Raw genomic sequence first — 10,592 nt, 5'->3', positions numbered from 1 at the left:
AAAAAAAAAAAAAAACGCCGAACAGAAGCCGTGAAAACACACACCCAATTTAAAGTTACATAAAAATACAGAGTAAAACTTATCTAAACCAAGTCATACTAAAAATAATCTAAAAATAAAAATAAACTTAGTAAAACCAAACTAGAATATAATGACTAGGATTTAAAAAAACCTCAGTTAATGAGACGTGATAAAAGCTGAACTATAGATACCAAAGGCTAACTAAGGGTACCGATGGCCAGCTAAGAGTTAAAAACATTTTAATAGTTTAATAAAAGGTCTAAGTGGTAAAAACTAAGATAAGTAAAATAAAGGTACTGTTAGGCTAACTAAGAGTACCAAAAGCCAGCTAACAGATACATTTTAATAGAAACAAGATAAAACAGTAAATAAAAAAGTAAATAAAATGAAATAACAGATAAGAGCAGTGATAATCAGCTTTAAGGAAAGACAGCAGCAAATAGAAAAGTCTTCAGATTTGATTTAAAACAGCTAAGAGTTTCAGCAGACCTGCAGCTTACAGGGAGTTTGTTCCACATTTTAGTAGCATAAAAGCTGAAAGCTGCCTCTCCATGATTAGTTCTGAACCTGGGAACAGAAAGCAGGCCAGTCCCTAATGACCGGAGGGCTCTGGGAGGTTCATAGCAGACCAGCATATCAGAAATGTATTTTGGTCCTAAACTGTTCAGTGCTTTGTAAACCAATAATATCAGGAACGGTGGTGACGGAGACGAACCCTGAGCGCAGACTCATTGTGAAGTAATTAAACTGAATTATTAAATAAAGAAAAATAAACAAAACAAAAGCTGACGTGGCAGCAACAAAAACAGAACAAAACCCAAAAAGCACGGCAGGGTTAGACAACAAGGGACCAAGGCACGGAGAACAGCAACGACCAACAAATGACAAACAACAAACAATGAACCGACAGGGTGTGGAAGTGATGACCGGGTATTTAAACCCTGGGAATAATTAGGAGAAGTGGAAACAGGTGGAATGAGTAGCAATTACCGGCAGGTGAAGGTGGGCGTGGCAGGAGACCGAGTGAGTGACAACAGGAGAAGAGTGAATGCTGACAACAACACAAACTGGAAAAACCAAACTGAAACAAAAACCAAGACCACAACAAAATAACAAAGAAAACAAAACCGAAAACACAAAAAATCCAAATCCTCACAAATAATAGTATTTTAAAATAAATTCTTTGACAGACGGGTAGCCAGTGCAGAGATCTAAGAACTGGGGTTATATGATCCCTTTTCTTGGTCCTTGTGAGGACTCGAGTAGCAGCATTCTAAATGAATTGCAGCTGCCTGATCGACTTTTTGGCGAGACCTGTGAGCACAGCATTACAGTAGTTTAATCTACTAAAAATAAATGCATGGATAAGTTTTTCTAAGTCCTGCTGAGACATTAGTTCTTTGATCCTCGATATATTCTTTAAGTGATAATAGGCTGACTTCAGAACTATTTTTGTGTGGCTGTTAAAATTCAGGTCTGAGTCCATAACTACTCTCAGATTTCTGACTTGGTTACCAGTTTCTAGCATCACTGATTGAAGCAGAGTGCCAACTTTTAGTCTTTCATCCTTGGCTCCAAAAACTGTTGTTTCAGTTTTGTCTTTGTTTAACTGAAGAAAATTTGGCACATCCAGTCATTTATTTAGTCAATACATCTGGTCAGCGCTTCAATTGGACTATGTTCTCCTGGTGATATGGTTATATAAATTTGCGTGTCATCCGCATAATTATGATAACATATTTTATTGTTCATTATTATCTTAGCCAGTGGGAGCATGTAGATATTGAACAGCAGGGGGCCCAGAATGAAGCCTTGGGGAACCCCGCAGGTCATTTTGTTTGCTCAGATTTGTGGTCACCTATAGACACAAAAAAGTCCCTGTCTTTTAAATAGAACTCAAACCAATTTAGCACCGTGCCAGAGAGTCCCACCCATTTCTCCAGCTCATGTCTATCATGTCTAGTAATATGATATGGTCAACCATATCGAATGCAGCGCTGAGATCCAGTAATAGTAGGACTGTAATCTTACTGTCATCTGTATTCATCCGAATGTTGTTGCAGATTTTAACAAGAATGGTCTCATTGCTATGATGTGGTCAAAAACCAGACTGAAAGACATCAAAACAGTTGTTCAATGTCAAGGAGTGATGAAGTTGTAAGAAGACAGCTTTTTCAATGATTTTACTCGAAAAGGGAAGGTTTGATATAGGCCTGTAGTTACTTAATAGTGAGGCATCAGGGTTGTTTTTTTTAAGAGTGACCTAATGATGGCCGTTTTTAGGGCCTGTGGGAAAACACCTGAGAGCAGAGACATATTTACAATCTGTAGAAGTTCCGTAGCCATACAATTTGAGACATTTTTGAAAAACTTCATCAGCAGAGTGCGAGAGGTGGGGTACACTCTGGACAGGTTGCAAGAAAGAGAAAAGCCATGTATGCATTGAAAAAACATACAAACTCCACACAGAAAAGCCCTAGGTGGGGGTGAAGCTGCAACTTTCTTGCTGTTAAGCAACAGCTCTGACCATTGCACAACCATGCTACAGAATATATTCTATTATAAATAAATTAATAATGACAGAAAAATCTGAATGTTGTCACTTTTAAAGGTTATTCAGAGTGACCTACAGATGAATTTTGATTTTCATTTCAACGCACAGTTATAATAGCAAGAGACATGGTCTGTCTGTCTGTCTGTATATTTTTTAGAGGCTTTTCTTTTTTGTTTTTTATCTTTTTTTTCACTTTGTGTTAGGATTTTTCAAATGAAAGTGATCAGGTCTGATGTAACAGGTTTGCTTGTATACAAATTAGTGTTTGTGTGGAGAAAGTTTGAAACACAGAGAGACGATGCACATGTAGGACCTAAATCCTGTCCAGGTTTTTTGTTGCCTCAAACGAGATTTATTTTTTATGGTTAGAACACTTAAGCGAGAAATCCATTCTCATTTCCCTGTAGTGAGACATCCAAGCTTCTCCTGTGGGCCTGATTTAGGCAGACACAGCCTTTAATCTCCCTGTATGTTTGACAGGACAGCTTTTCGTCTGTCGAGTGTTTGTTGAGGGCCTTGTTGCAATCCTTCTGGTAAAACAAGCATCCCAACAGCCGTTGCAGCCCTCTTGGCACATCCCAGCCACTCTCAGCAATCACNGTTAGAATTACAATGCCTCTTCAGTGAGCCAAAACAGTATAATTGGTGATAGGCAGGATTGCAAATGTATACCCTACACACACACACACACACACAAACACACACTCCAACACACAAACACACACACACAAACACACACACACACACACACACACACACACATATCATACCTCATGCTGTTCTCTCAGCCCCATCGTTATCAGGCTATAATTAATAATGCATATTGCCCTCCACCTTTCATGTCAGAGTTTTATCCTAAGATCAACTTTTAAAGAGAATTTATATAGTTGTAGCGGTTTTGGTCAAACTTTGAAAATCTTGTTGTTTTCAATCTCATGCAATATTGCAAGCTGTCAGTGCTCAGAGATTGTGTTGAGGAGGACTATCATCTATTTCCACATTATAATCTAACTCGATATCTGTTAAATGTGCTCATTTATGGCTTTTTTGTGTAGGTAATGTTGACTAGTTGTGGCACCCATCTCAAACTGGATTTATTAAGTAATCAATTGTAGATGTACATCCAAAAATTAATTTCTGCGAGTTTCATTAAAATCCATCTAGTGGTTCATGACATATTTTGCTAACAGACAGACATAGTTGATTCCAAAAAGTTAATGTCAGAATTTTAAATCAATATTTTGTGCAATTTGTTAAAGCTCAGAATATATGGCTAACTCCAACAGTTAAACCTAAAGTTTTAAGCAAAGATCTTGCACAGTGCATAGCACTACTTGTCACTAACACATACGCTCTCAGCTACAGTCACAGCAAATGGTACTGGGATCTTTTCAAAATCTTTTCATAAATCAGAACATTTATTCTTGTGTTTTCTTGTGTTTTCAGGGAAACAGAATATAAGGGCCTCCAGCTATCTCTTGATCAGGCCACATCCAAGGCCTCTTTCTCCTATTGCAGCGGCAGCAGCCTTCATGACTCCTGCAAAACCCCCAAGAGCAGAGTGGCCCGGCCCAAAACCAAAGCTAGACTCTCACCATATACACAAGTAAGAGTCCAATCAAATCAGGCAACACGGAGTGTTGATGTTTAATCTAGACCAGCTCTATATTCAGGAAGCTGGAGTTTAATCATGAAGGCAAATAAACTACCAGCATTATATTAAAAGAACAAGTCGAAGCTTCCTAAATGTTTCGTCTCACATCAAATAAACAGGAGTCACAACACCTTCACTGAGGCAGGATTTTTTTGGTTTATTTGTTGATTTTTTTAAAATCAGCTATATTGTGTAAAAATCTTCTGGTATAAAGAACATGTCACAGTAGCACTGTTACCAGTTTCTGACTGAAAAAAAAATCAGTTCAGGTGGTTTGCCTTTTTCCAGAAAGCTCATCACATCACTGTGTTCATAGTCTATCACAAATACATTTAGCTATAAATATTAATAGAAATAACAACAACAACAACAACAACAACAACAATAATAATAATAATAATAATAATAATAATAATTCACACACACAGACTGTCAGGTTCAGGTATAACAACAACAACAACAACAACAATAATAATAATAATAATAATAATAATAATAATAATAATAATAATAATAATAATAATAATAAATGAAAAGCTGTTTGTTCTGTGTGTACTTTCTGCTTTCCTGAAAGAAAACTTTCATTAGTGGAAAAAACATTTTGATTTATTCACTCTTAAACTTTTTATTATAATAATATAAATTATAATATTATTATTTTTAATAAAAATGTTAGTAGTAGTATGTTTAGTAGTAGTATGCTTTGGTTACTTATTGAGAATCCAGCAGTTGCCTTTTTGTTTCTATTTCCAGCTGTCATGATGTTGGAGTTTTGTATTAGTTTTTGTTTTCTTATTTATAGTTCTTTTGTTAGTCACATTTCTCTTTGTTGTTTTACCTGTGGTTGATATATTTTCTTTTTTTTTTTTCTTGGTTTTGCTTTTTGCATCACTGCCATTGTTTCTGCCAGCTCCTGTTTTTCTCAGCAGCTCACCTGTTTCTTCTTCCAGGACTCACTCGTTCCTGTTATATAGTCCTTGGTTTCTCATTTCACTTGTTGAGCCCTACTGTTTACTCTCTGCTTTATGCCTGGTTCTCCATTGCTTTTGTTGTTGTTCTTTGGTCTGTTTAGTTTGTTTTCTGTTGTTGCCTTGTCAGCCTTTGTTTATAAAAGTTTTAAGTTTTTACTAACAGTAGTACTTTGCTGTCTTCAAAGCAGAGCTTTTTTCCCTTAGTAAGGTTTTAGGCTTTGTCAAGTCAAACAATTGGGTACTACAGTAGTTGTTCGTATGTTTCTTTGTTAAAGAGATAGTCTGGTCATTTTTGAAGTGACGTTCTATCAAATAGTTATCAGTAGTTAGAACCTTATCAGCCATGACATCAGTCATAGGGCATGAATTATTGAGAAAGGAGCAAAAGTCTTTGTCCAGGCAAGGCTAAATGTTAGCCCAACATGGCCTGCTTTATATCATTTTTCATGCTTATACAACAAGCCTTTCTCAAAAATGACATAACACTAAATAGCTATTATTAAACCTCTACACTTTTATGCAAATGTATATGTGCAAAAAAAAAAAATATATATATATATATACATATATAATAAACTGTTTGTGCTGATGATGCTGATGGTGCTGAAGCCACAACTGTATCATCATTATCAGCATAAACATCTTTTTGTTGGTTATTTTTGTTTGGTTTATAGCTACATTTGATTAAAATGCCATTGCTCTACATTTTGGTCTGATTTATTTTTATCTTTCATTATGTTGTTTGTTTTCTTCTTCCTCCCTGCTGCAGTATTCTAGCTTCCACACAGATCGATCAGAATCTGACCAGGACAGCCCCTGGGGCAGCAGTCCCCTTACTGACTCTGCCTCCCCTCAGCTGGAGCACAGCGATGTCCTGGATGCTTCCTACAGCTACAGGCAGTTCTCCGATCCTCGAGGTCTCTGCTACAGCCTGTCTGATGAGCAGCAGCATCATACCAACAGTGACGTCCACACTCACAGTCAGGGTCAGAGCTGTGATCGGGCTCAATGTGATGCAGGCAGATACTTCCTCGGAGCTCCTCCACCCAGCAGGGATACTTGGTGGGGTGCTGCCCGGACCCTTGTACCCCTGACCAAAAGTTGCCTGGAGAACAATGAAGGTTATAATGGCAGCATGCCACACATTACAGCCATCCACAACTACCATGGTGAGAATCTACGCAACATTTCCTGCACAGATTATCTGCATTTACCAAACCTTTTACACGGCTGGAAACTACACACCAAAGATGTGAAGATTAACCAGATTCTCAGATTCACAGATGCACATGATGCGATTAGACTGGCAGAGCAGCCATGTGCTGGAGTAGTTTTGGGAATAAATCTAGGTGCTGTGGCTTAAAGGAATCGCAAATAGATACTTTTTTCCCCCCCTTTCTTTCTTCAGGGATATTTATGTTGATTCATTTTCACCAGTCCAGTGGATCAATGTGGAGAGAGCAGCATGTTTTCTGACAGTAAACTGAGCTCATTTGTGACCATAGTTTTTACTTTACAATCCTTTCAGACTAAAATATGATGGCAGAAACAGATGCTGAGATGCTCCAAGTTGTTTTTCCCATTCTTTGGGGGGCAGTAGGTATTGCTTTAGAAAGCACCCCACCTAGAAAAGTACCATTAGGAAACAACTTGGTGGGTCACTACCAGGTGCTGATGTAACAAAATAAAACAAAACCAACAAAAACAGGTGTAACTATTACAGTAATTATTTTAATTTACCCAGTTTAACAGAACTCCAAATATATGAAAATCACTTCTCATCCCTTGTGTTTCTAAGCCACCAGGGAAGGTAGTGCAAGAACCTAAAGGAGAGTCAGCTGATATTGTGGGGTGAGGGTGTGATGTAGTGATGACAGATGGTCTGTATGACCAGCCAACCACAGGATTTAGAATATGACATATCTGACATGTTTTATGTGTAGTGTTCTGCATAAACACATATATTGTCAGAGGAGATGGCTGGCTTAATTGGTAAATTAAACGCCTATCATTCCTTAAAGAAATGCATATCACCCATCACCTTTCATGCCAGAGTTTTAGACTAAAATCCTCTTATGTTGAGAAATGATGGAATTATAGCAGTTTTGGTCAAATGTTGAAAATAACATTATTATATCTCATACAATATTGCGATATCACACAATTTTTTAACACTCAGAGTTTGTGTTGTATATCATTGTCAGCTGCTACCACACCAAGTTTTAAGTCAATATCTGTAAAATAGAGTTATAGCCATTTTTTGCAAATTTTATTCAGTTGTAGATGTATATCAAATCACTACTTTTTGAGAATTTTAGTCAAATCTGTGCAGTGGTTCATGAGATATTTTGCTAACAGTCAGACAATCACTCAGGCACACAGAGACACATGCAAAAATAATAAAAAATATCCAGAGGCAGCTCAAAGAGATGTTTGTTTTTGTCACCATTTCACATAAGTTTTAAGTGAAACAGGCTTGTGTTGCATCTGTCTGTAATACTGGGTCCAGTTGATGTTCTGAGTGTTTTCACTGTTTTTCATCCCTCAGGTCGAGGCCACTGGGATGAGGACAGCATAGTCAGCTCCACAGATGGAGGATCTGCCAGTGACTCAGGAGATCGATATCAAGCTGACTGCTACCCCTGCAGTCCGGAGGAACCCAGTAAGATCGAGACATTGATTCGAGCCACACAGCAGATGATCAAGGATGAGGAAAGACGTCTGCAGTTACGTAAGGGCCCCGAGAATGTCCCAGTAGGACTGACCAATGAACTTCCCAAAGGCCCAGCTCCATGCTTCACTCCAGAGTGTACTCAGGTGCCCCTGCCATTACAAACTGTGGTGTGTCAAGGTTTTAGTGAGGTAATCAGCCCCACCCCCAGCCCTGCAGCCCTATCAAGGGTCAGCAGTCCTGACTCTGAGCGTCTTCACAAGCCCAAAGACTACCTCCAGACAGACCTGACTCCCCTTTCTTTGCAGTTTCACCCCCCCTTTGGTCGGCCAGGAGCATATTTAGCTTCCCCAACCCGAGCCCCTGCCCTCTACCCCTCCCACAGCCTCCCGCGGCCCTACTTTGACAAACATTCAGCATACTCCCTAACAGGCTATGCTCTGGAGCACCTTTATGACCCAGAGAACCTCCGTGGCTACTGCACCTCTGCCAGCTCTGGCCACACTCACTACGATCACTTTCGTGTATCAGCGGATCAGAACCCCGGACATAAAAATCCCTCAGTGATTATTACCAACAGCAGCTAACACCTATTTGACTGGCTAATGGTGGCCTACAGGCCCCATAACACAAAGTAAGCCATTTTCAGTCTGCATCTTGATGCGTGGATTTTCCATCATACTAGAAAATTTTTATCAATATTTTATTTAGCCTCACTGGGCTGCAACAGTTGGAGTCACAACAGCAGAAATGCAAAAAATGCACTAATTTTCAGTTACAGTCATACTGAATTTGTACTTATGACATGTTTGTGCGTGTTGCTTGAATGTCTCACAATCTCCCAGCAGAATTTTGGTCAAAATTCTTGAGGAGTTTGCAATTTTTGTTACTTAAGTCCTGTGACATTTGTGCAACAAAATTACAATTTTTGGTGGAGTTGAGACTGTTGCTTAACAGGCACCCACAGTCTTAATGAATGTCATGTAACAGTGGCCTGACAGTTATGTGTAACAATTGAGAAACCAGGACCATAGAAATATGTTTGTATATATAACAAAACTGTAAATGAATATAGGATTTAAATCCAAACCTGAATGTGCTGTAATACACCCTGATTCTGATTAGTCCACCTCATCCATTTCCAGCAAAGCCTCTAAATTTCTCCTAGGTCCCGGTGCAAGCCTGTCAGTCTGACTGCAAAGTGTACTTACTGTCTAGTTTATTTGTTTAAATTAGCAGCAACGTCGGTTTAAAAAATATCATAGTTAAAATGACAAATGACAAGATACAGTTAAAAATATTTGAAGAGAAATGTTTGTTCTAAGAACAATGACAAGAGTCAGTCTAGTAAGTTGTGTTTAAAAAAAAAGAGTAATCGTCACTTCTATGTTGCCTAAAACCACTTCTTAATGCCTCTAAAACTGAAGTGTGGACTCTGGTATTGTTTTAACATTAAATAAAGCATCAAATTTAAGCTATAAAATTGAGGGAAAAAAAAATCAAAATAATGTTGCTTTGCCTTCTGGTTAATATGCACTTTTTGATAGCCTAAATCAGTGGTTACCAAAGTTTGGATCAGGACCCCACTGTGGTCTTAAAACAACAAGTGAGGAGTCTTGAGATAATTTCCAGAAATCAGATAAAATTTAAAGACATTTGCTAACAGCACATTTTTGCCACATCTATTACAAAACATAAAACACAGCAATCATAAATGCATAAAATTACAGTTGTATTTTAATAGTTGTCATATCCTTGTATTTTTGGCTTATTAGCAATGTTTGTTCACTTCAACCAGCAGGGTTTGCAGATCCGATGCTATTATTTTGTGGTTTAGAGCCTGAAAGGTTTGGGAACCACCAGTCTAAAGTATAAGATAATTAACATTCAATACCTTAGACCTGAGCTCATCATACCCAACGGGCCCAGAGTTAAAAAGAAACCTGTAGATTGGAATGTTTAAGCAGATCTGTGTAAATTGAAGAACAGCTAGTATGATGGGAAAAAGAAAAGCTGGACAGAGCTGTCTGTCCTCCACTTGTCTGACCTGTGCAGTTTATTGGTTCTGTTTCTTTTTCCTTAGCTTTGCAACATTTTGCACTAAAGCAAGGAGGTTTATGTAAAGATGTATATTTGTTTCAGGTTTTGTTTTTAGCAGAGGATGACAGGGTGGGTTTTTTCAAACCTCACCGGTGGATTGAGAGGTAATACAATGATCAAATTTCCAAAACTAGCATCATATTGCTTTAAATATTTCCCATTAAAAAAATCAGCTGCCAATTTCAATACCAGTCATGCATGAATAAATTCAAATTACCGGCAACCCAAATTTTGACAAAGTTAAGACATTGTGCAAAATAATTAGCAAATTTTATAAACCAATATTTTATTCCTAAAAAAATAGTAAACATCTCAATGCTTAATTCAATTCAATTCAAATTCAAATTCAATTCAAAAATACTTTATTAATCCCAAAGGGAAATTAAATGTTGATGTAGCTCATTTAAATCAAGGAGTTATTATAGATGGTGATGGCTGTAGGCAGGAAAGATCTCCTGTAGCGGTCCGTTTTACAGCTAATCTGAAGAAGCCTTTGACTAAAGAGACTCTGTTTTCCGATGATGGTCTCATGAAGAGGATGGTCAGGGTTGTCCATGATTTTCTTGATTTTATGCAAAATCCTTCTTTGCATCATCATCTCCAGAGGTTCCACAGTCATCC

At 37.9% G+C, this 10,592-nt stretch overlaps 1 protein-coding gene across 1 annotated transcript in view; it reads left to right on the top strand.

The window, feature by feature from the left end:
• Window positions 1-10,281, top strand: part of sim1a (SIM bHLH transcription factor 1a) — a 69,141-nt gene extending 58,860 nt beyond the window's left edge. The window contains exons 10-12 of the mRNA XM_037980371.1: window positions 4,022-4,181; window positions 5,970-6,369; window positions 7,749-10,281. Of these exons, the coding sequence (XP_037836299.1) occupies window positions 4,022-4,181; window positions 5,970-6,369; window positions 7,749-8,458 (1,270 nt within the window). The 3' untranslated portion in view covers window positions 8,459-10,281. The remainder of the gene's footprint in view (window positions 1-4,021; window positions 4,182-5,969; window positions 6,370-7,748) is intronic.
• Window positions 10,282-10,592: the final 311 nt, after the last annotated feature.

The sequence above is a fragment of the Kryptolebias marmoratus genome, linkage group LG16 (genome assembly GCF_001649575.2).
Source record: "Kryptolebias marmoratus isolate JLee-2015 linkage group LG16, ASM164957v2, whole genome shotgun sequence".
Classification (NCBI taxonomy): Eukaryota; Metazoa; Chordata; class Actinopteri; order Cyprinodontiformes; family Rivulidae; genus Kryptolebias; species Kryptolebias marmoratus.
The sequence above is the reverse complement of the archived record's forward strand: the minus strand, read 5'-3'. Positions and strand labels throughout refer to the sequence as shown.